Here is a 25,071-nt window from a genome sequence, read left to right on the forward strand (position 1 = left end):
TATATATATATATATATATATATATATATATATATATATATATATATATATATATATATATATATATATACTAAGAATGAACACGTGCGAGGCACGTGGGTGATTAATAATGAAATATATACTCACGAGATTTAGATAATATTTAAAATCGTTTGAATAACTTATTTTTTATGAGTATTTATTAATCTAAATATATCAAAACACAATAAATAAAAATACATCATGACGATAAATCAAATATATATTCACTTATTTATATAACATTTATCAATTTGCATGATTATAATGACAGTTCTCTCAAATTAACAAAGATATTTTTCATCCAAATATCATTCACAATGTAAAACAATAAAAATAAAATTAAGAGAATAGTAAAATTTTCTAAAACCAAAATCACAATGTATTAAATGGAGTGCATATAGTGACTATCAAATAAATTTCTCTTAATTAACTAAATTATCATAATGATGTTAAAATAAAACTCCTAAAACTTGTTATTAAGTTAAATATCAATTGTGTTTTTGCTAACTTTTAACTCATTGCGAATTTTGTTTAAATTTTCTTTTTTTTAGAATAGATATTACACATCAACTTAAATGTTTTAAACTGTATAGTAGCTCAATCGTCATGATTCGATCGATGTTTCCAACAAAAACAATTATTGCACTCCAAAAATATAAGTACACTAATTGCAATATATGAGAATTGATCTCATGATTTTGACTCTTATATATAGCGATTGTAGGATCATGCATTTGCCGCTTTACCAAAAGTTATAACCAGAGTAACGATGCAACATTAACTAAAATCTTTTAAAATAGTAAAACAATTCAAACGTCACATTTCGATTGTTATACATAACATTGTTAGTTTACATTCTAGAAATCATTTTTGTAAATCAAATTTATTCTCACTAATTAAATAATTTCGTCGAACACAAAGTAGTTTTAATTACTAATAATAATTTAAACACAAATATTAATTGTTAGGGTGACCAATATATGTCCTCGATCACCTATGCTTCATTAAGTTGCAATCATAATAATAATGCACAATGAATTGGTAAACATAACTTAGTTAATTTAATAAGTGAGTAATATTAAATAACAATTTTGTTATTTTGAAATGTGAAAAATAGCTTTTATATATATAAATTCATCATATATAATGCTAAATTAATTAATATGTAGAAAAGAGAAAAAATTGTTTTTTATGTATGTAATTTCATCATATGCAATTAGATATTAATTAATAGGTTGAAAAGAACAAACAATATAACAAATAATATATTATATATGATTATTTCATAATAGAATAATGCTAATATAATCATAATTTGTATTATGTTTAGAACGCAATTGAATATTGATAACAAAATATATAATAATAGAAATTTTAATTTTAGAAACATTTTTTATCTAAAATATTATCATAATACATAATGAATCATAAATGAAATCACTAAATTATTGAGTAACTATTTATTTAATTATTACTTAAATCAATTTATTGGAATTTGTAAAACATTTAGCATTTCTTATCATCTGCATAAAAATATCAAGAGCTTCATAAATTCATTGATATTAATTAAAAAAATTAATTTAAATACATAAAAAAATTCTTAAGTTCCTAAAAAAATTATTTTATAGTTATATCTGAAATATCAAATATTTTATTAGAAGTTTTAAATTTCGTATTTCTTATCAGCTATATAAAAATATCAAGAGTTTCACTTGTAGACATTAATTAGTAAAAATAACTTAAATTAATTATATAAAATTTATGAAAAATAATATAATGTGTTTATAATATTATGAAAAAATTGAAAAATATAGTTGAAGAACTCACAAATTTTATTAGTTATATTTTAAAAATTAAAGCGAGTTACACTCGTATATGGTGCAAAGTTTTCTACCATTCAATGAAATGTACAAGTAGTAAAACCACGATTAAAAAATAATTTGAGAAAATTATTGCAAATTGCAATCACATAATAATTTTACGTTAAAAAAATATTCTTACAAATAATCTTAACATATTTCAATATCTACGAAATATACGATGCTTCTTAGTTCATATTTTAAAATCATATATGGAGATCGACAAACGAAGTTGCACACCATCTGGCTCAGGAAACCTTAAAATCCGAATCTAGTTTCGAATAAGTTAATTGCATCCACCTTTTTAGTTATAAGTCTTGTAAATCATGACTTTTGATTAGGATTAACCTTTTATTCTTAAGAATTTTTTTATTGTTTTAATTTAATTATATTTTATATAATTCAAATTTAAAATTTATTATAAATTTCACCATTTTTTTTATATTTTTTATAATTTATTTTAATAATTTAAGAATACATACATAAAATCAAATCAATTTTTATAACATAAAATCAAATCAAATTAATTCAAAAGTTACAAAAAAAAAAGTGTTTTTATTATTTTCATTAAATTTAGGAAGCAAAGGGCAAATTGGGAATATGATTTTTTTATAATAATAACAGCCACCCATTATTATTGCTGCCTACTGTCAACTGCTATCCACTGAACACTGTTTATCTTCTCCTCCAATTTCTCTGCAGCTTACCCATTCGTCACATGAACTGAAACCCCTCAGAAATCCCAGGATCTTCATCTCTGCTAGGCGATCTGTGAGTTATCTGAAGACCCTTCTCAAGATTCTGTGTTTTGTCTTTTCTCAAGTATCGATTTTTTGATTCTTGATATTACTCTTTTATAGCTTCCACTTTCTGTTTGTTTATAATCTCTTCCTGATGATCTATAAGATCTGTCCAGTCTCTCAACGTTTTGGTCAAGATTTGTTTTTGTCTTTTCTTGGTTTTATTTTTATATATTCCTTTTTTTTTACTTGTCTGAGATCTTCAATATATGTTGATTTTGTCTGAATTATGGTATATTGAAGCAAATACATTAGGCCGTAGCTCACAGGCAAAGTATGTGAAGAGATTTGTTGGCGCTGGTCCCAGTTCAAGTAATTGGTTCTTAAAGCTTATTTGTTTCTTCTTGAATAGACGGATGATGCTGTCATTTTTTTTCATGATTGTGTGAATACTTAAAAAATTCGTGTGAAGTTTATAACTTTGTAATCATGTCAAGTAATTAAGATGACTTGATATGCCGTTCTCTTTTAAATTTGGATGAGAATGCAAGACCGCCCTTCGATCTCGGGAGGAACAAAAATAATAATAAAAATTGGAAATTTCTAATCTCGTAATTTGTTTGTTTCCTCTTTTTCGAATTCTTGTCTGGTTTTTGAAGGCCTTAAAGTGGTCTCTAATAGTTTATTTTTACTTCTTCATCTTCTTGATTTACATATATTCCACCATGAGTATCTGATTCTTATGTGTGTGTCATATGCTACGTCTTCTCATTGTGCCTCACAGATATTCCCATTTTCTGTTATTTCAGGTTGCTAGGGGTGTATCAAAATTAGAATATTCAACTGCAATTTTCTGGATTGGATTTAGGAATTCAACATTATGCTGTGGCTGAGTCTGTCTATTGATGTTTTTCGCAATGTTATCTCGTTGAATCTGTACTGCAGGGATATTCTATAAGTTACTAGTTTTCTATCAAACTTGTCCTCTTTATTACGTACTCCTTCTAAATTTGCCATTCATGGGATCCAATCACTTTCCTCGCCTTACTTGTTTTTTCTTTATCCTGTAAGAGTAGCCAAAATATTCTGTTGAATAACTGTTTAGACGAGCCAATTGTCACCTTTACTTTAATTGTAGTTGTCTTCTTTATCTCTGTAAGCTTTGGTTTTGTTTCAGTCAGTTTTATTATTAAACAGCAAATACTAAACGTCTTCAAGCTTGTTTTCCGCTTTGTCTACCCTTCTCAATATCTAGATTCTAGCCATCATTGTTGCATCCAAAATTTGTCTTCTGAAGTCAGCATAAGGGTCAAAAGGAGTTATGGTGTGCCAAGCTGCTGGTCGGACGAGATTTAGGGCACTGAAACATGAAAATGGGATTGCTGGGAGAACAACCATCATAATTAGAGTTATAGAATGTTTTCAACATTTGCAGAATTGTCAGGTTCGTTCATAATTCTGGCTAGTTCATAGTTAGAGCTATACTAACTCAATCATGTGGATCAAAAAGTGCTAAACTTACTTCTTTGACTGTTGCAGGCTGAGTATTTCCGTCACTTGTTGAAACCTGTAACGTAGTTTGTTTCCAAGTTCCCGTGTCCACGTCAAGCTAGCAACATTTTTTTTCTTGTTTTGTTTAGCATACCCAAAATTAGTGTATTTGCAGACTAAATTCAATTATTATCCCGGTATGTTTTTCTATACTTTTTTGGTACCTGCATTTAAGTTAGCTAGATTCCTTTATCTTTTTAATTACTGTTTCAATCACATCACCAGGTTTGCCTTTGATAAATCCTGTGTGCCAGGTTGCTCTTTTGACTGGATGGTTATGGTCAAAGAGTCTCACACTCGTCAGCAGTTCTCTGCTTGGAACTCCCCTGGTTTGGACCACTTGCCCCTTTTACAGCTGGACCAGTGCATACCTCCTTCCTCGTGTACTGCCAATGTTGCTTTGCCAGAATATTCAGTTTCTATTTTACCTGGTTCAAATCCCGGGGATCAAGATGTAGTTGACGCTTTCTTAAAACTGCCACCTCTGAATTGTGACGTACCACATGGTACTGGAAACCTGAATTCCAAAGATTCCCAATGCGCCTCACTCAACAGGCTTGGGGTTGCAGCTAAACCGAGTGTCGCCACTTGCGCTCAAAAAAGGTTTCTGATTTTTGACCAATCTGGGAATAAAACTAGATTGTTTTTTAGTTCCTCCTTTTCTCACCATTGTCAGATTGTTGCCTCCAAGATTCCTGCTTGTGCTAATGGTTCACACGAAAATCCAGCAGCTCAAGTAGATGAGCATTTGTCGGTGAGTCCCACTGAAGAAAAATGGGATGAAAATCAGTTGACTGATGGAGAAGATGAGATGCTTGAAGATTCTGAAGAAATCGATGCTTTGCTTTACTCCGATGGTGAAGAGGAGTACGAAGAGGATGGTGGTGGTGGTGGTGAAAATGATGAAGTTACTAGCACGGGGCATACAACATATATCAGTGAAGATGTGCATAGGAAGCACACATTATTTGAGAAACTCGACGAAGAAGTGGCGAGTTCTGATGATTTGCCTAAAAGGCGAAAATTGTTTGATGGTGGCTTCAACCAACCATCATTGGTGGATACTGGAAGTCCCACGAAACTGGATAGTTCATCTGGATACGAGGACGATGTGGAATCAAGTAATGCCGGTATGAGAAACTGCTCTGATGATATGTACTCCTGCAAGAGAGAAAAGAAGATTAAACTCCGTGAGGCATTAAAGATATTAGAGAGTATCATCCCTGGGGTGAAGAGTAAGGATCCACTTTTCGTAATCGACAAAGCTATTATTCACTTGAAATTCATGAAACTCGAGGCCGAATCTCTTGGTCTTGGTCACTCCAATCCTAATGGCAAATTTGCTTCTTTTCCTTGACACTCTATTCGTAGAGAGAACTGCAAGAGGAAACTACTACGTGTTTTGGAATAAACTTAATTGAAGTAGCAAGGTGGGACAGGGACTACCTCAGCATTTACCAAGCTTTTCACTCTATTACTGCGCTGGTATGTGGTGTGGGCCAAGGGGAGCCTAATGGGAGGAAATCTGTGCTTTTTAACTCATGAGGTGGTGAAGAAAAATGGGTTATAATACACTCTTGACTTGAAATGATTATATTTGGAACTTTTGAGGGATGAAAGCAAAGTGTGGCATATATGAAAGCATAGTGATGTGGTGCCTTTTTCTTGGATTGTTGAGAAAAATCTCCATGGATCAAGAGCATGCGTGTTTGGTGAGTAGGGGTCCCACTCTCCATTTTCAATTGTTTCCTGCCTTTATACCTTTTTTCATTGAAAATATGGCATCTTTAGTCTTCAATCATGCTATTAGTCCAAGGGGGGGACCCCTCAAGACTCATCATGAATTTGTGGAATAGAGATCCATTATCAAATTTGTTTCCACTTGTTAGGTTTATGTTCTAAAAGTTGGTGTATTTACGAGGGACGTACTTGTATTTGTCCTGTTTCTTGTTGTATTGTTATGTTAGTGTATTTGTATAAATTTGACCATTTTGAGGTGTTGTTTTTATTAAATAGTATATGTTTGACTTATTTAGTTTTTTGAAAAATTTAGATTGTTGGGTTCTTTTACTTCTGTTCTTTTTTGGCTTTTGTGTTTCTATTGATGTTTTTATTTTTTTCTTCTTGTGGTATTTTTTTTTAATTGCTTTGTTCTTGTGGTGTTTGTTGAACTGGATGTTTCCGATTTTATTTATTTAATTTCCCTGAATTATATATGTGAATTATGTGCATGCAGTTGATTCCATTAATATGTAGGGTGGTCAACAATCAACATGCAAGTGAAACCTCTTTCTTTTTCTTTTTTTTTTTTGCTTTTTTTACTAATCTTTTTAAAATATGTTAGGAAAGGAAATGCATGATAAAATCAATTTTTTTAATTTAAAAAATATTAAATTTATCCTATAATATATTAATTAATTTAAAAATCATGCACTGGTTGTTATTTGTAAAGTCTCTAATTGGGAAGTGGTTCATAATCCAAAAGTAAGATTTCGTGATTGGAAGTCATGAAATCTGAAAACTTTAAATTCTTTAGGTTATTTTAATAAATAAAAAATAATCAAAGGTGATTATTTTTAAATTATGTCTCATCCATCTACGAAATAGATTATGATCAAATCATATTAAAAAAATTGAAGAACCAAAATGGCACTGAAATAAGTGTATATATTCCTTTTAATTAAATCCATTCTTCAACTTGTATTACTAATAAAGCATATACACAATCAATCTTGGCTTGTGGGCTGCGCATCTCGTCTTCTTATCTGTCTCAGACACAATCTCAAGTGCGGTGTCTCTTCATGCTTCATTCCTCTCATTTTCCAACTACTTTCCAAACGCATGCATGTTGTCAAAATTATTTGATGCCCATGTTTTTTGAGAAAACGACTAACATATAAGTTGATCTATTGTTTACAAATTAAAATCATGTTGATGAACTTTAGAACCAAGCTATCAGAACAGTTCAAGCATAATATCACGTTCAATAGATCACCACGGTACTCGTACGTACCGAAGAACCGTGCTTCTAACAATTGCTGATCATCACCTTATGGACATCGAGCTAGCACACCATACATGTAGTAACATATAATGGTTCAAGCGTTATACTCCAATCGTTGTATTATATAAAGAAAGAGTTGCAGAAAATAACTTTTGCTGACAAAACTACTCAAAGCCTGTTGTAGAGTCTAGCTTGTAGCCAATGTTTCCAACCGTGGAAGGAAAAATGGTGCTAGATTTTAGTCCTAACACGTTAAAAGTATATTTGCTCAACTTACTTTTTGCCATATTTTATTTCACCGAAGAAGAAATGTGCAATTATTGGGTGACATGTAATAAAAATCAGTTCCTGCAGGCTACATAAAAGATAACAGGAACAAGGCCGAGGATACATAGCTGTAGTAGACAACATGACAGTGAGTTTGTTAAGTTGTTTGCTTTGTATGTGTGGTGTATTTTTCTGTGAGACATATTCGCCAAAACTACTTCCAATCTTCTCCACTTGCAACACACAATAAAGATTTGGGACGTGATCTATACTACAAAGTCTGGGATGTATACAGTCAACTTTAGGAGAATTTATATCAACAGATATGAATGTTAATAATATCATAAAATGTGAATATATCACAAGAATTCATATAATTTTGCTATAATAAGAAATTTAAATATTTTAGTAGCGTTTTTAAAAAAAATTATATATCAAATAAATTTATAATTTCAATAAACATAATTTGATAGTATTTGAAACATCTACTAAGAATGTTTAAAATTTAGGCATCAAGGATATAAAGTGAACCCGACCATGATTTTCGAGAATAGTGAAACCAAAATCAGAATTAAAATCTTTTCTTGGTTTCAGTTTCAAATATATAAATTTAAAGCATAACTGTTAAATAATTAGTCTCATCGTCTCACATATTATATGAATATTTAATTTAATATTTACAAATGAATCATATTAGCAATTATTAAAAACTTTATATCTCAACAAGTTTATAAATTCAATACATAAAATTTGATATAATATGATATTTTGATCTATAATTTCAATTTTTATATATGTATTTTTTAATTATTTATGAAATTTTAAGAAAATTAAAAATATATAATCAAATAAGTGACATAAATATTACATATAATTTGAATATGATACAACTCTAAATTTTTTAAGAAAAAAATGATTTCAAATGTTCAATATTTCAACTTATTTGATATTAAAAAATGGAAAAAACAAATAATTTAAAATTTTCAATTTACATACATATATAAGCATTAAGCACGTACATATATAAGCACTAAGCATATAACTACTCATATGAAAATTTTATTATGTAACAATATAATATAAAATTTTATTTGCCAGATTTTATTTATATAATATAAAATCAACAGTATGAATTTTAATTTGGAAAACAATTTTGAAATTAAATTATATAAGTTCTTAATTAATTTATTAGTTTAATATGAACCAAAATAATTCAAATTATTTTTTTAGGAAATCAAATTTTTATTATATAATTGATATTTACGTGCTTCATGCTAGTAGCTACATATGTTTAAGTGTGCATCCAATAAATTTTATTTCGAACCAAAATGTTTAATGAGGCGAATCAAAGAAAACATATCAAACAATGGCAACAATCTGATACTGATCTCTGAATGACCTATCTTAGAAACAAATATTCTTATAAAGAAAAAAATGAAAATGAAACACAAAAATCTGACAACACGGAGCTGAACTATTAATTTATCCGCTGAGATCTTTATTTGAGACTGGTTTTTCAAGAAATAGAATTCCTCCACCTTCTTGGTGCCTTTCTTTGTTCTGGATTTGGTCCCTGATCAGCTCCATCATCACCATTTTCTGCAAACTTTGCAAGTTTGCTCAGTTTCTTCCATCCACTGCTCCATGATGAGCTTGATTTTGGCTTGGTCATCTTATCTAACTGCCTTTGCAACGTTTCCATGTCATTTTGTAGTTCTAAGTATTTGGCCTTCACAGTCTCAAGTTCGAATTTAAGTGTGTTGATGTCCTTTTTTGCTGCAGTCCATCCTTCTTGGAAGGATTGCGGTGTTGCTTCGAGTAGAGATTTTCTGTTAGATATCAAGCGTTGGTATTGGGATTCACCGGCTTCTTTTAAAGTGTTGTTGGCTAAGGCATTGCTTATTTTCACCTGTTCGGAAAAGAGGACTTGAACAACAACTCTGAGAGGGAGCCGTTCATTTTGTGCAGCATGCGTACATGCGTCGATTGAAAGTTTTTGACAATCCATTACCCGGCAGAGTCTCTTCCTTTCATGTTCAGTTAAGGTTGGATGGGCCTATCAAATGATCAGCAAATATCCGATAAAAATACAGTTTCTATGATAAACATTGCAAATTCAAGAAACAGAAATTTGATTTGATATTCGCTAACAATAAATGTCCATGCCTGCATATGGGGCATAGTGAATCGAAACATGTCATTTGGGTGTTACAAAGTTTAAAATGAAGAAGTTGCAATATTGCAGAAATAACTTTGGGTATGCTGCACTGTACTATAGATTTTAAAAATAAATATGAGCTGAGCTTTATACATGAACTTCGACATAAAATTGATTACCTTTAGGTAGGAGTCGACAGCTCTGTACATTCCATCATCACAAATTCTAGCAAAATCAGGTAGGGCTTCAGCCAGGACCTGGAATTTCGTCAATGACAGGTTCCTATCCCTCGACACTTCTGTGAGATAGCTGTCGACAAGCCTTGCAACTCTCATTTTCGCATTAGGATTCGACCCCCGTTGAGCTCCATCATACATTTTCATACCAGAAAAAGACTGCATGTTGGGGCTCGAACTCTCCACCTGTTCCTGAATCAGGAAATGCTCCAGAAGCCTCTGCACTAAGTCAACATCATATAAGGTTTGGTTCTTGTTGTAAGAAGGTATGAGGAGATCACCCAACGTGGCTTGTTCGAACTGCATCCCAACTCGTTTTTCAAGCTCAGTAACCAAAGCAGGAGCCACTTTCAACATGTTTGCCATTCTTAGCAACCGGAGAAGAAAACTACACGAAACGCTATCTTTCTGCGGTGGGATTATACTTATGAGGCTCTCAATGATCATTCTTTGATCCTTGGCCTGAATTATTGGTATATCCTCTTTATTTCCAGCCACTATCATGTGCAGTCCCCCTTTCCAGCTGCTGCTACTTATATCTACATTGGCACTGTTACTTCCCTCTTCGAATGAAGACCCGAATCCCGAACCTAATCCCAAACTAAAATCTGATGCAGATCCTTCTTTTAACAGCCCTGGGAGCCATTTAGTCGCATAATGCATAATGGAAGCTCCAACCAGTTCATAACTCATAACCTTTACCTTAATGGCAGTGATAACACGAACAAAATGATCAATACACAAAATGGAAACATCTTCAAACCACCAGCCTGGTGGCACTTGCTCGTTTCTACTCGGGCTAGAATCTTTCATTTCATTCCATTTCGAACTAGAAACTCTTGGGGGTTTTCCTGTGTATTGCCACCTTATTCCTTTAGGATTCGCACAAGCTTTCCAAGCAATCGAGTCGCTACATCTCCTCACAATCTGGAGATTTTCCGCCCAAGGTGATAATTTTTCGCAACTTTTCAACACTACTATAGAATCCCTCCAAGAAGATAAAACCACGTAGCTTAGAAAAGCTTCTGTTTTGAATATAAGATTCCCTTCTTCTAAATCCTCTGTCATTTCAAGATACTCGGCCGCACATTTCAAACCGGAGATATTCGTTGCTGTTAGATCAACAGCTATTCCATAACAGAATTTTGCTGCCAATTCGAATGCCTCAGGACCTCCTGGAAGCTCATCTAGGATTATCTTCTTCAGCTCTTCGTCCCACGATTCGTATATTATTCGATTCATCTTTCCACTTCGAGAAAGAAGTGGGTACTATTGAGGAAGAAAGATTAAACATCACTCAATCTTGTATAATGCAACGGAAACTGACATGTAAAAATGAAGAGTTAACTTCTACCTTGTGTAAATGGAAACTAACATCTCCAATTTGAACTAAAAGATCACTTGGAATATCAGTAGCAACATACCTATTGTCAACAACATCCCAAAAAGATCCTATTTCAAAAAAGTATCAAGGTCTGATATCTCCATATAAGTTAACAACTTCTCAACCCACCAAAACAAAAGAGGTGTTCTGTTATAAAAAATCACATAAAACACAATACTTTCATATACACATCAATTACACCAAGAAATTACTGGGATATATACAACCAGTTACTAGTACATAGAATCCTTCCATCCATATCTTATAAGAGACCGTTATCGACGAAAAAATTACGACTTTACATAAAATTTTACATTAAAATTGTAAGTTATATAAAAAAATATACCACACCATTCAAGAAAATTAGCGTTACTTACCAAGATTGTCCTCTCTGCTCAAACCCATCAGTCTTAACTCCAGTCTTGCTTGATGACAGGACTCCATTGCTGTAATCCCGAATCCGTCCGGCTTCACTTTCTGAATCCCACATACTGAAGACTCGAACTAAACTAAAACTAAAGAACAACAGAAGAAATTCAGACCAGAATTTATTCAAACAAATGCCCTTATCCTACTAAAATTTCAGAGAAAAATGAGCACACAGCACCACCAGTAGATGATGATAAGCAGAAGGGGAAGAATGCCACATGGGATTTGATTGGGTTTATCTGAAAATTGTCGGGTTTCGCACTGATTTTCGAGGCTGTGAGTAATGGGCTGGCTAACACTGTTTTCGTATCTTTTCACTAATGATGAAAAAAAGGGCCATCAAATTCAATTACTTCGGAAAAGAGATGACATGGAAATGCGGTTGGGGTCCATTGAGAATGCGATTAATAGACTGGAGACATGGTTTGTAGAAGAAAGTGTATGAGACATGCGCATGTTTTCTTTGTGACAAGGTTGGAAAATGGCGGTGGAATCCTGTGCTTCGGAAACTTTGCATCCTTCCTAAGCATAGGTTTATTCTTTGGCACATGGGAAATTCCTCGCTCGGGATTGGCAGAGTTATGTTATTGACAATGACTTGCGTGCTTTGTAAAATGGTCGACGAAACATCGGATCATTTGTTCTCTCAATGCAACATGTCAGCAAATATTTGGAACTCTATGCGTGAATAGCTGAGGTATGCAGAAGAACATGAAATCAACTGCAGCGTCAGGACTTAGAGTATACAGTGGTGGATCTAAGCTAGCAAAACTAAGAGTTACAGCATTGACAACAGGTGTGTATCGTGTGTGGAATATGATAAATAGAGCCTTGTTTGAAAACGAATCACCAGACATTGCAAGAACAATATGAAGATTAAGGTACTTACGTTACGTTTTAATTCTTGTCATGATATTTTTGTTTGATATCATATTTCTTAATTGCTACTCGAATCCCTCTGGATTCCGGGGTATTCCCCGTGTTGTTGTATAGAGTATCGGGGTATGCTTCGTGTTTATGTGCCGGATCATGGTGTAAACTGAATTAAGTCTGCTTGCCAAGGAAGGGTTCACTCTCTACACCATCGGGCATTCCTTGTTATGTTGTTCGTGTGTGAATATATAGTTTCTATAGTGTTGACTTGCTCTTCCTGTCCTAACATGAGCCATCTGACCAGGGGATAGCAGACTAGCCTTTGTTCTTGATCTCAATTTAATGGAAGTGTGGAGTTAAGTTGCGATTTTGAGGAATTTCCATCCTGTTGCTTCCATTTAGATTATCATGTTGATGTGCTATCGTGGCCATGTACTACTCTATTTGATTAAGAGATTATGTTAGCTTTTGATTATGTTGTTAGTATTGCTTTGTTGCTGTCATGTTTTTTTTTTATGGGAATGCTCGTTATAATATATTGTACATCGATATTTATAACAATTATATCATGATTTTTTATTTTTATCTCATGAACGATTAATTGAACATATTATATTAAAACATAAAAAGTTGTTACTCTAGACAAAACAAACACTTAAGCAATAAGCACTGGATCATCGATTAAGTCATATATAATAATTTAGGTGTCAATTTCATGTAATGAAATAAGGATACCCATTTTATTTTTATATATTTTGGATGCTACCAATATTTTAAGTAACAAAGCTCAACATGGTGTTGGTAAAGTTGGAATCAGAATTTAACACCATTTATGTTTTATTGAGATTTTGGTTTTAATGCATCTGATATGATGAAAAGTATAACCTCTAGAAATTTTTTTAAAATTATTTATATTTTGACAATTTAAAATTGATCTTACTATAAAATAATAATTAAAACTTATTTGATGCTTCGTTTGCTCTACTCTGATATAAAAAGTTTTATATCTTTTGAACGAATTAGTATATTGAATAGTAAAAAATTCACATGAAAGAAAACTCTTCGATTTTATGTTATTTTTTCTTAAAATCTTTTAAAATATATAATTCTATTATAAAAATAACTTAAATGAATTTTTTTATTTTATTTTAGAAAGTGTATAAAACTTATCTGCATTTAGAGAAGAAATAGTTCTTACATATTTGTCATGCTTGCTCGAATGAATACATCGAAGAGCCCCAGTTTTTTCGAGATTCGAAAATCACATGATCCGTGGCTGAAGATAAAAACTTCAAGGGATGTTTATGGATGCTGAGTTACCCAAGATTGAACACCTTGATGGTATAAAATGTAGCAAGCAACTTAATCACAAGTAACACCAAGTGCTTTTCAATCTTTGGATAAGGGGCTGGAGTTCGTTCTTCGTGTCCAAAAAAATCAACCCAGTCCGTTTAATAACCTGAGTGGTGGATCGATTTAGTAACGAATGATCCTGCCACAGATAAGGCATCAACTCCAGGTGAAAACGATTGTAATGTACAAGTCTCATTCAACATGAATACGAGTAAACTACGACCGTCGTCGATATCAAGTATTATTAATGCAGCCATTCCAAAGAAAAATATGACACAGCGATAACCACATGAAGTTGGAAATTTTCAACAACCTTCATTGCATTTCGTCCACCGGAACATTGCAGCCCTTTTCACCAAGCAAATTGTGAAAACTTTTTGCTTCTTCTGTCAACCCCACATCCTTGAAAGTCTCGAGAAGTTTACTACACATGGAGCTATTGAATGCGGAAGTTGAAGATTGCTTCCAGTTATCAATTATCTCACCCGCCTCTTTAAAATGTCCAAGAATCAGATATGAAGAAAGAACACAAACATAGTTTCTTCCGGTCAACTTTTGCCTCGTCCTATTGAGAGATTTCCAGATTTGATCAAGTTTATCTTTGTTCCCCAAACCTCCGTGAAGAATGAGTAAAAAATCATAAGATATCAGTTCTCTCTGTGTAATAATATCCTTCTCACTTTCAACCACAGCGTTAAAATCCGAATTTGGTAAACGACAAGATGTAATGTATATGTCAGCAAGTTTCCTGTATCTAAGCCAACTTTTATTACACCCTGGATCATGACTCATCTCGTCGAGAACCCTTCTCACCTCATCAATGTTGAGAGATGCAGCAAAAGAACTTACCCAAAGATTGTAGGTGAAAAGATCAGGCGCAATGTTCTGGAGTTTCATTTCCTCAATAATCCGAGGTACCTTTTCTAAATGTCCCACTGACATATACAAAGTCATTACTTCGTTGTAAGTGATGGCACTCAAGGAAAGATTTGCTTCCTCTGTCATTTTTTTGTAGAATTCCTCGGCCTTTTCGGTCAGCTTCAATCCTGCATAAGAGTGGAGCAGAGCAGTGTAGGTTTCACTAGTTTTTGCCGACGGAGGAAGCCTCTCAAAATACCGTTCAGCAGCGTCGATGCCAAAGACTTTGGTCATCAGATTGATATGGACTGCATAGTCTGAGTCGGACAGGTGAAACTCTTCGTGCCTAACCATCCACTCAGATACCTGCAAGATATAACGATTTGCAACATCAGATGAGTCAATATTTTCAAGCTTCAGCGGAAGGCTTCACAGAGCTTAAAGTGCAGGTACTCGATAAAAATCTCAGAAGTGGTCTCTCAAACCAGACCAAGGAACCTACCTTGACGACCATATTCTAACCTGTTCTTTTTCTACCAAACCTTGTACATTGTCATGTTAATATACAAGAAGTGAGATATCTTGCAAACAAGATTTGGTACATATTATATCCGGTTAATGTCTGAACCAAATTAATTTTTCAACAGGGACTATAAGCACATTACCAAACAAAGGCATTCAACCCTGGCAGCAATCAGATGAAGCTACTGATTTTACAATTCTGTTCCACTACCTTAAAAGATAACGAGATTGCATCAGATAAACCAATTAAATTATCACAAAAATCGGACAGAAAAGATGATCTGCCTCATCCTGTTGTACGAAACTCGCATATAAACCAATAAAAAATCAAAATTCGTTTGAGGATAACTGCCTTGATCTCGTACAGCCACGCCATTGCACTAGCGCAATCCCCGTCCTCCACATTCCTACAAATATATTAAACTCACAGCAAGACACCCATTCAGACCCATGATCTGTCAATCGTTGTATCAAACACATTCCCCACACAAATCAAGTCAAAAAGAGATTTTCTAAAGCTGAATCAATAATAACAAACATAAGCATATTTCACATTTGCCAATCAAGTGCAATTAATACCACGCAAAAAATTTCCTCTTTCTAAGAAGAATAATTAAAGACCTCGAGGGCATGCTTGTAGCGTTGCGATCTGCTGAGATCTCTGGAGATATTTCTGAGTTCAGAAACTGTAATATCGCGACCATCGTTAACCCATTTCTGTAGAACATTGGTGGCACTTCTCTTCGGGAGCCTAACCCTGAAAATCCTACTCCTCAGATCATCCTTTTCTTCTTCTTCTCCGTAACCATCTGCGTGGATTATGATAGCTTCGGTGCTCGAAGAAAAGGGTCTGAAGGAAATTCTGCTGCATCCACGTGCATTTCTGCAGAGAAATTTCAGACAATTCAGTGAAATAAATGCGCAATAACGTATGCAAATGAAGGATTTACCGAGCAATATGGAGAATAAGGTCGCAGCTGCCATAGTAATGGATTTCGATTCAACGAATTCAAACGATATTCACCATCAAAGTTACTGAAAATCGATACAAGTTCCAAAAAAAAAGGGGGAAGAAAATGTCAGAAGTGGGATTTGAACCCACGCCCTCGTTAGAGGACCAGAACTTGAGTCTGGCGCCTTAGACCACTCGGCCATCCTGACATGTATGTTAGTTTTATCAAAAGTCTATATTTATTTCCATTACATATTTAATGCTTTCTCACTTGCTCAATTATTTTTTAATCCAGTATTTTAAACATATATATTTTTATAAATAATTTTTTTATGTTACTTCACGTATACTTAGTAATTCAGTGGTAAATTTTTTCTTTTATGAAAATAAAACTCAACTAACATAAGTTACAAAACATTAGTCGAAAGACTCCTTTTATTCATTATGTATAAGAGTGAAAGAAAATTCTAATAAAATTTATTACGGAGGAATTACACGATTTCAAGAAAGGTAAAAAATTGTGTGAGACGATCTCACGAGTCATATTTTGTGAGACATATATCTTATTTTGGTCATCCATGATAAAATATTACTTTTTATGCTAAGAGTATTACATTTTATTGTGAATATCGATAAGATTAACTCAATTATAAAGATTCGTGAGACTGTTTCATAAAAGACTTATTTTTCAAAAAAATTGGGAAAAGTGAGGTTTTGAAAACTGGTCATTTGCAGTTATTATTGGCTTGGACATATATATTTTAGATAATGGATTAAAATAAGTTCAAGAGAGAAAATATGTAAATTTATATATCTATATAATATAAGAGCAATTTTTTTCAGTTCAAAAAAAAAAGAGCAATTTTTTTAAATAATATAAGAGCAATTTCTAAAGGAAAAAACAAATTGTGTCTCTGTATGAGGCTCGACAATTATACAGAGCATAGATTATTAGGTTTTTCAATTTAAATAATAAAAAATAATAAAATTTATCAAAATATATATTTAAAAAATTATAATAAGGTGCCGCGTTTCAAACCCCGGCCCATGACCAATTAAAACTTGAAAGAACAGGCAGGAGTTATGTAGTTCAACAATTAAAATAATGGGCCTGGGAATCCGGCCCTTGAGCAATTATTAAAATCTAAATGCATGGGCCAAGGTCCAGAATCTGGGCCCCTTACATCATGAGCAGGGTCTCGGCCCATAATTTATTAAAAACTTTTTAAAAAAAATTCTTTTTCCTCGAATTATTATTATTAATTTTTTTTTGGCAAAGTAGAGGTATCTGAGGGGGGTTGAAAGCGAGATCGATGGAGGGCGACGTAGAGATGGCGGCAGCAGAGGGCGGAGCCGCCGTTGTAATGCTTATGTTCATCTCTCTATCTTTCAATATGAGTGTATCCATTTCGATTTTCTTTTCCTCGTACTTAAGAGCCCTATCTTGTTTTTGGGTGTACTTGTACAGGGGCTGGATGATATGAAGCAGAGGCTGAAGGAGATGGAGGATGAAGCAGCTGCTCTCCGCAAAATGCAGACCAAGGTCCAACAGGAAATGGGCTCCGTTCAAGGTTAAGCCTTATTCTCCTGCATTTTTTTAACATACTTCTCCTGTTGTTTTAATGTCTATTCAGAGTTTTGTTTTTAATTTGTTGTGTTAAAGCTACATTCTTGTGCCAAGAAACGGGGTTATACTTTTTAAATTATGACACCTTCTATTATTTGGCTGTTTACATGTAGCTTACTGTCGCAGGACCACAATGTACGTTTCTGATTCTGAGACAGTAAATTATGGAGCTTCCATTTGAAAAGAAAGTTCTCTGCTATCGATCTCGACCGTTATTGCTAACGCCGATATTGCTATGTAATGGTTATGCTGTATTTTGTATGACCGTACCTGATTGCACTCTTACTTTCATCTAAAGCTGATTCAATTCATTTTGGATGGATGTAGATCAGTAGATAGATGCAGATTTCATAAATTTGTAATCCCACGAGGTTCTTCTTTCTCATTAAGGATTATGCCTTTCGTAAGAAAGATGGATCTTTCGTGGTTGAAGAATATGTATCAAGAAGCGACCTTTATGTTTGTAAATTGGTACAAATTGGCTGATATTTTGATATCATTTAGCAAAAATTGAGCTAATACTACTGTGGCATTACAATATGTCTTGCATAAAATGGTTGTAGACTCGTATTTCTGACCTTAAATTTAGGATTGGTTGTTCTTTTTAATTTTCAAATCATGTGCAGAAAATTGAATGTCTTTTAATTGATATAAAGATGGTGAATGAAGCTCGTGGTCATAGTGTTTTTTTACTTTCTTAATTGAAAACTTTATGCAGTACAAGAATAACATTACCAACCAATTTTTTGTTCCTATATTTCACAAAATCCTCTTTTTTATACATGTCTGCGTGTATCTTATTGCAACAGATCCTGCTGCTGCCGCTGGTCGGGCAAATAAGGAAGAATTGGATTCCCGATCAGTGTTTGTTGGCAATGTGAGTTTTAATGTTTGTGGATATACTTTACAATACCAGAACTTTACCATAGTATTAGATTTAGCCACTCATTTTGACAGGAGTTTTCCGTTTTTCATTTCGGTGTTTTACTTATAAAAGTGTATGATTATTGCAGTAAATTACTTAATTGCAAATTGTTTGATGTCTGCCTGGCAAACCATGTTTCCTCCTGATAGAGTAGAAAATGTTTTTTTATTTGATTTTTCCTTCCTCGTTTATTTACTTCTTAAATTTGGGACCTGTACTTGATACAAAGAAGTTGATTTGTATGCGCACTTTACTGTCCATGTGTTTAATCATCCATTTTTATTAATTTTATACTATTTTGGTATTATACCCTAATCTTCTGCGGGCAGTTATTAATTAATGAGAAGTGTCTTGTGTGTGTCAAAGGTGCTAAACATTTATTCTGCAGGATTTATGTGATCAAATACATCTTTCTCTTTTGTTCCTGCCACCATAGAGATGTTGCTATGTTTGGTCATCCGAAAGTTGTCTCTAACTACAACCACTTCTGAGTTTTTTTTTTTGCATTGCACAATATTGCCTCACTCTTTATCTGCTAATCCGACAGTGGTTTTGTGACTGGATTTGTCCCATCTAAGTACATTGTATAGCCTGCTTCAGCTATAACAGGGTTCAACACATACTCATTATGAGCTCTATTGTTTTTCAGTCGATTCTTCTTTCCTCTTCCTTTCTGGATGCTAAACCTTGGGGTGAAAATTACTTTGTAGGTGGATTATGCATGTAGTCCAGAGGAAGTTCAGCAGCATTTCCAATCATGTGGGACTGTGAATCGAGTAACTATACGGACTAACAAGTTTGGGCAACCGAAGGGATATGCATATGTTGAGTTTCTTGAATCAGAAGCTGTTGAACAAGCTATACTTCTTAATGAATCGGAACTTCATGGCCGAATGTTGAAGGTGAAGCTACGTCCTGCATGTGTTCGTTAGGCATGCCGCATATTCAACACGTGGGCTCATAAACAGTGTTATTGAACACCAAACCTTGTAATACTATCTTTTCCTGATTGATGTGTTCTCCATTTTTGTTCTTGAAGTATTTTGATACTGTTCCAGGTATCAGCCAAGAGGACCAATGTTCCTGGAATGAAGCAATTCCGCCCCCGACGTTCCAACCCTTACATGGGGTTTCAACCTGGGACACCATTCATGGCTGCACCTCATCTTTATTCTCCTTACGGATATGGGTAAGAGCCATTCTTTCTGGCATCTTTTACCCTGTGACATCTTAACTGTTTCTGCAATTTCTTCCAATTTTATGCTCTTCGTTCTTTTGGCGAAACTATCAATATATATTTGTTTAATTTGCTACAGGAAGGTACCGAGGTTTAGGATGCCTATGCGATACAGCCCTTACTTCTGAGCCCTACATGCTCGAAATTCCCTCCTCTAGTATATGTTATGTTCTAGACTCTCAAATGTTTTTCACTCTTTCTTCCCGTTTATAGAAATGAAGCTTTTGGTGAAACTCGTGTTGCTTAATGTTTGTTTGTTGTGATTAAGTTTATATTTTCCACCGTTCTGTATGTTGTGAATTTGCTTTGAAATCTCAACCTTTTCACGTCTAGACTACACTCCTCCGATATAAAATGCGTCATCGTGTGTAGTGCAAATGTCATGCTTCTTTCAATATATAGTTAGACATGTGTGTATGAACGTGGATTGATTCGATGTGGGATTATTTCAATTTTATTTTATTTTTCCTTCTAGAAATGTGATTCATTCAAAAATTCAATTTTAAAACGAGATATTGATTTCGAAACTTAGTTATAACAAACTCTATTCACGTCTAAAAAACGTGTGGTGTAAATTGTAATAGAAAGTAATCCCTTAGATTGTTATAAGGAACAAACTATAAGTTATATATATATATATATATATATATATATATATATATATATATATATATATATATATATATATATATATATATATATATGTATGTCGATGGTCGCACAATATTTTTTGAGTTGCGGACGTGTTATGTGTAGTAATACACTAATTTGTATGAAAATGATGAAATTTAACTTCTAAAAATACAAAATTGTGGATATTAAATTTAATTGTCCATTATAATATCCTAAACAAATACAACATCATAAACAATGTATGTATATCGTCTCTTCTTTCGATAGCTGAATTTCTTTTCCTCATCTTTCTACGGCTCACGATCTTCTCACGTTGCTTCCTGCTATCAACTTCTATTTGGACGTTTCATGATTTATTCAAATCAATTTGAATCGATGGACTTTGTTTAACATGCCTGTTAACATAAATTAATGGGTTTAGACAATTAAATTATGTGTGCCCAGTTTTAGCCCAAACAGTTAGATTTTAAAACAGGCATATTATGAATCTCTATAGCTTTTAAATTTCAAATCGGTTAATTCAAGCCATATTCGAACTCACTACACCTTATTGGGTACCCAAATACATTTTGTTGGGTTCGTGCCCACACGTACGAAGGCCCATATAATCACATATTTCAAACTATTGAATGTTTATGGGCCGTTAGAATGCTAATAGGGCAAAATTAGTACAAGGCCAACTTGGACTATCTAGCCAACCCATTAAGCATCTGAAAAGCCCATGAAAGTATCATTGGAAATTGGTCCGAGAAGATCTATCATTCTTTTAGATGGAGCTATTTTGTTTTTTAATTTGATCAAATAACAACGGACATGGGTTGGAGAGGAATCCTCGGATTTGATTTTGGTATTGTCCAGGCGCCACTGGGGCCGGATATTTCGGGCCCGGAGCTTGTTGCCGCCGTTGCTAATTCCGGTTGCCTTGGTTTCCTTCGGGCCCCCGATTGGGTATGTCTTTTCGTCTCAGTGTAGAGTTTCCAGTTTTGGTTTAATCAATTTTGTTCTCCTGAGTGAGTGTTGAAGCCAAAATAGCCTATTTTCAGATTGAAATTTGTTCTCCTGATGTATTTTACTGGTGTGTTATTAGTTTCATTTTATAAAACTTAATTTGCACAAACACCAGATTAGTGTAGGAACACTAGAACCTTAACAGGAACCAAAGTCACTCCAAGTTTGAAGCTTGAATTTCAGCTTCAAATATTTTCTCTGATGGGTCATGATTAGCATCCGGTCAGATATTAGTTTCATTGTCAATAAATTGTTTTGAATAACAGGAGGCACCTGATCATCTGAGACAGCTCATTAGGAAGACTAGAACATTGACAGATAAACCATTTGGGGTGGGCGTGATTCTTGCATTTCCTCACGAGGAAAACATAAGAGCCATACTGGACGAAAAGGTTGCAGTTTTACAGGTTTACTGGGGTGAATGTTCACAAGATCTGGTACTTCAGGCCCATAAAGCTGGGGTGAAGATTGTACCACAAGTAAGTTATTTTAAATAACTTTTGTCTTCAACATCGGTTTTCCTTCGTTTGCCTCATGGCTTTGCCCACCACCTGGGTTCTTAGCTGCGTATCTTGATCTCAGTTCATAATGTTGTTTTGTATCCATTTGAGCTTGTTTGGATTTCTGTGGATAGACTTCCTTGCCTAAGTCCTGTGTTGTCACTTAGATCATACATAATGTCCATATGCTGATCTCAGTTGAATATGTGGTTTCACACTTTGACAGTCTGAATTGATGGTGATTATAACTGGATTCTAAAAATTCTTTTCAAGATTTTACCCTTGCTTGCAATTTTTGTCAAGGTTGGGAGCTTTGAAGAAGCAAAGAAAGTTGTCGACATTGGTGTAGATGGAATAATTGTTCAAGGAGTGGAAGCTGGAGGGCATATCATTGGTCGGGTACTAGCGCGTTTTTGTTCTTGTAATTTTATGTAATATTTACTATTATTTTCAACCATTTAATTTTCATTCTTTTAGAAGATCTGAAAAATCAAGATGCTTGATTCTATTTGCAACTCACATTTCTGCTGTATTTACCAGCTATAAAGCTTGATTAAGTCTCGCTTAAGCGCTTTCCCATATCGTTACGCCTTCACCGAAAGCGGTAAAAAATGCGATCAAACATAGATTGAAAATATTAAGTGTTATTAAATATGCTTATGTGCGACTTTTAAAAAACAAAATGAAATTGATGAATAATAAGAAATTGATGAATAATAAGAAGAGGGAACACAAATGAGCGATTTTATTAGTTAGTGATGCTATTAGTGTAATAACACGATTAAGTGCGACTTTTTTTTAAACAAGATTGATGAACGAGAAGAAGAGAAACATGAATTAAAAATTTTAGTACCAAGCAATCCTAGCAATGTATAATCTTGGATAGTCAAGTTCAGCGATAATGAATATTCGGTAGATATTGATACTTTATAACCTACAAGAGATCTTAATGTTAATATTTTAAAGTAGTCCAAATAAATTGAGTGTATTTGATAACATGAGAGATGAAAAGAATGATACAATATATTGAATTAGAATCTGACAAAAATATTAATGCATTACACTTCAATTTATTATATTTATACATTATTTAACCCATTAATTTGTTTGAGATAAACGCGTTTTAACGTTTACGTGAAGCTTGACTCTCACGCTTGGACGCACTTCATGTTTTTTAGAACCTTGATATTTATTGATTAATTCACGCACAGTGCATCTCGATTCTTGGTAAATTGCATCGAATTGCGGTGGCCTTGTGCTTTATACACTCATATCTTAACAAGCTGCGACGCTGTAAACTTTACCTAGTCGACGTAGAAGGGACATCAATTTATTAAGTTAAGAATGTGCAGTATGGTTTCCTAATGTTGGATAGTCCCATATATTAAATTCACGGGCTATAGTGAGTTGTCGGGATTGATTTCATATAGATTGGAGAGGGAGATGCATGCATAGAGTGTGAGTTTTTTTTATAGGAGTGATAGCTTCTCCGTTCTATTGGTTCCTTTCATATCGTTTCCCGGTGTTCTCCCACAAAATGAGTATGTATTGTGTATGTATCTATACGCATGTGGTGTGTATTAAAAGTTTGTGGCATTTTACATAATAAGTGCATTTTATATAACAGAAAATGTCATGGAAGAAACGTTTGTGGCATGAACAACTTTAGTCAGTTTGTGGTCATATTTCTCGATTACTTATCATTGTTTGATTAAATTTGTCATGATCACTTACTAATGTTGGAACAATAGGAAGGTTTAATCACTCTGTTACCAAGAGTAGTCGATCTTGTTTTTGATCATGATATTCCTGTAATTGCTGGTGGAGGGATAGTGGACGAGCGTGGTTATGTAGCAGCTATGGCGCTTGGAGCTCAGGGTGTTGTATTAGGAACCAGGTTTGACGACTTGCTTCATTTCAAAATTCTCAAGAAAATTACTCGGGAATATCAAAATCGTCACAAAATAAACCGACTTTTGTACTTGTTACAGGTTCCTTGCGACAGAAGAAAGCTATGCTCATCCTACCTACAAGAAAATGTTGGTTGATCTTGACAAAACTGCATACACAGACGTGTTTGGCCGTGCTAGGTGGCCAGGGGCACCTCATCGTGTTTTAGATACTCCGTTTTTCCAAGAGTGGAGAAATCTTCCGAGTGACGAAAACGAGAGCGAACAACCAATAATTGGACATTCAACCATACATGGCGTGGTGAATATACTCTTCACTTTCGTTCTCATATGATTCCTTTACCCTTGAAATTCATAATGAGCCCTGGTCCCTCCCCTGGTTTTTTTTAGGAGAAAGATATCCGACGTTTTGCGGGGACAGTTCCCAATGCGGCGACTAGAGGTGATATCGAGAGCATGGCAATGTATGCTAGTGCAGGTGTTGGACTGATAAATGAAATTATACCAGCAAGTGAAGTCATAAAGAGACTTGTGGAAGGGGCGCAATCTCTCATCAATAAGCAATTCGCTCCTTGACCACGTACGGTCTAACGTGTTCTTTGTGTGTGTGTGTGATGTGATGTATGTATTGTGTTAGTTTATTTTACTAGTATGTATAATGAGTACCATTTTACGTCATAATTATTGATATCATTTTGAGTCATTTGACTCGACTACCTAAGAACATGTATACGTAACCAAAATAATTTATTGAGACATAATTCAAATATTTTAAATCTTATAATATATAATTATGATGACGACCAAGAACTTGTACCTTAATAGCTACAATTATAGATAACTAATACTTGTCCTCGCGTTTTCATATCATGTTCGTCTCATTTTCATCAATTGACCCGTGACAACACTATATGTGAGTTATATATATTAGACATTCATCTCTTCCCACTTGACGATCATATGCTAAGTATTGTATGAATGAAATTTTACAATCACTCTTTGACAATCATAATTAATTTATATT

The 25,071-nt window shown here is 33.8% G+C and overlaps 5 protein-coding genes and 1 non-coding gene across 9 annotated transcripts; 3 read left to right on the top strand and 3 right to left on the bottom strand.

Annotated features, from left to right (window-relative positions):
- The first annotated feature begins 2,498 nt into the window (after positions 1 to 2,498).
- On the top strand, positions 2,499 to 6,202 carry LOC140823851 (transcription factor bHLH143-like). Of its 2 annotated transcripts, XM_073185398.1 has the most exons (4): positions 2,499 to 2,651; positions 3,430 to 4,064; positions 4,160 to 4,308; positions 4,426 to 6,202. In XM_073185398.1, the coding sequence occupies exon 4, from the start codon at positions 4,443 to 4,445 to the stop codon at positions 5,526 to 5,528; it is 1,086 nt and encodes a 361-aa protein (XP_073041499.1). In that variant the 5' UTR covers positions 2,499 to 2,651; positions 3,430 to 4,064; positions 4,160 to 4,308; positions 4,426 to 4,442; the 3' UTR covers positions 5,529 to 6,202. The 2 variants fall into 2 exon arrangements, with proteins under 2 accessions (XP_073041499.1, XP_073041498.1); XM_073185397.1 differs by having other exon boundaries at positions 4,160 to 6,202.
- A 1,353-nt stretch (positions 6,203 to 7,555) lies between these two features.
- LOC140823852 (root phototropism protein 3-like) lies at positions 7,556 to 12,094 on the bottom strand. 3 transcript variants are annotated; one of them, XR_012116301.1, is made up of 5 exons: positions 11,598 to 12,094; positions 11,191 to 11,260; positions 9,780 to 11,105; positions 8,827 to 9,498; positions 7,556 to 7,713 (listed from the first exon to the last, which is right to left on the bottom strand). XR_012116301.1 is itself a non-coding variant. In XM_073185399.1 (4 exons), the coding sequence occupies exons 1-4, from the start codon at positions 11,708 to 11,710 to the stop codon at positions 8,959 to 8,961; spliced, it is 2,049 nt and encodes a 682-aa protein (XP_073041500.1). In that variant the 5' UTR covers positions 11,711 to 12,094; the 3' UTR covers positions 8,750 to 8,958. The 3 variants fall into 3 exon arrangements, 1 of the variants encoding a protein (XP_073041500.1); XR_012116302.1 differs by lacking the exon at positions 11,191 to 11,260 and having other exon boundaries at positions 11,598 to 12,088; XM_073185399.1 differs by lacking the exon at positions 7,556 to 7,713 and having other exon boundaries at positions 8,750 to 9,498.
- Positions 12,095 to 14,131: 2,037 nt separating this feature from the next.
- LOC140823853 (pentatricopeptide repeat-containing protein At5g09450, mitochondrial-like) lies at positions 14,132 to 16,381 on the bottom strand. Its single transcript, XM_073185400.1, has 2 exons — positions 15,877 to 16,381; positions 14,132 to 15,099 (listed from the first exon to the last, which is right to left on the bottom strand). Exons 1-2 carry the CDS (start codon positions 16,237 to 16,239, stop codon positions 14,191 to 14,193), a joined length of 1,272 nt encoding a protein of 423 aa, XP_073041501.1. The 5' UTR covers positions 16,240 to 16,381; the 3' UTR covers positions 14,132 to 14,190.
- On the bottom strand, positions 16,333 to 16,416 carry TRNAL-CAA (transfer RNA leucine (anticodon CAA)). Its single transcript has one exon. It is a non-coding gene; the product is annotated as a tRNA-Leu (tRNA).
- A 1,040-nt stretch (positions 16,417 to 17,456) lies between these two features.
- On the top strand, positions 17,457 to 20,328 carry LOC140823855 (polyadenylate-binding protein 2-like). Its single transcript, XM_073185402.1, has 6 exons — positions 17,457 to 17,568; positions 17,676 to 17,778; positions 18,644 to 18,711; positions 19,470 to 19,661; positions 19,818 to 19,948; positions 20,076 to 20,328. The coding sequence occupies exons 1-6, from the start codon at positions 17,521 to 17,523 to the stop codon at positions 20,122 to 20,124; spliced, it is 591 nt and encodes a 196-aa protein (XP_073041503.1). The 5' UTR covers positions 17,457 to 17,520; the 3' UTR covers positions 20,125 to 20,328.
- Positions 20,329 to 21,442: 1,114 nt separating this feature from the next.
- LOC140823854 (uncharacterized) lies at positions 21,443 to 24,825 on the top strand. Its single transcript, XM_073185401.1, has 6 exons — positions 21,443 to 21,577; positions 21,904 to 22,116; positions 22,441 to 22,536; positions 23,889 to 24,034; positions 24,129 to 24,348; positions 24,438 to 24,825. Exons 1-6 carry the CDS (start codon positions 21,443 to 21,445, stop codon positions 24,621 to 24,623), a joined length of 996 nt encoding a protein of 331 aa, XP_073041502.1. The 3' UTR covers positions 24,624 to 24,825.
- The last annotated feature ends 246 nt before the right edge of the window (positions 24,826 to 25,071 follow it).

This window comes from Primulina eburnea, chromosome 2 (assembly GCF_022965805.1).
Source record: "Primulina eburnea isolate SZY01 chromosome 2, ASM2296580v1, whole genome shotgun sequence".
NCBI lineage: Eukaryota > Viridiplantae > Streptophyta > Magnoliopsida > Lamiales > Gesneriaceae > Primulina > Primulina eburnea.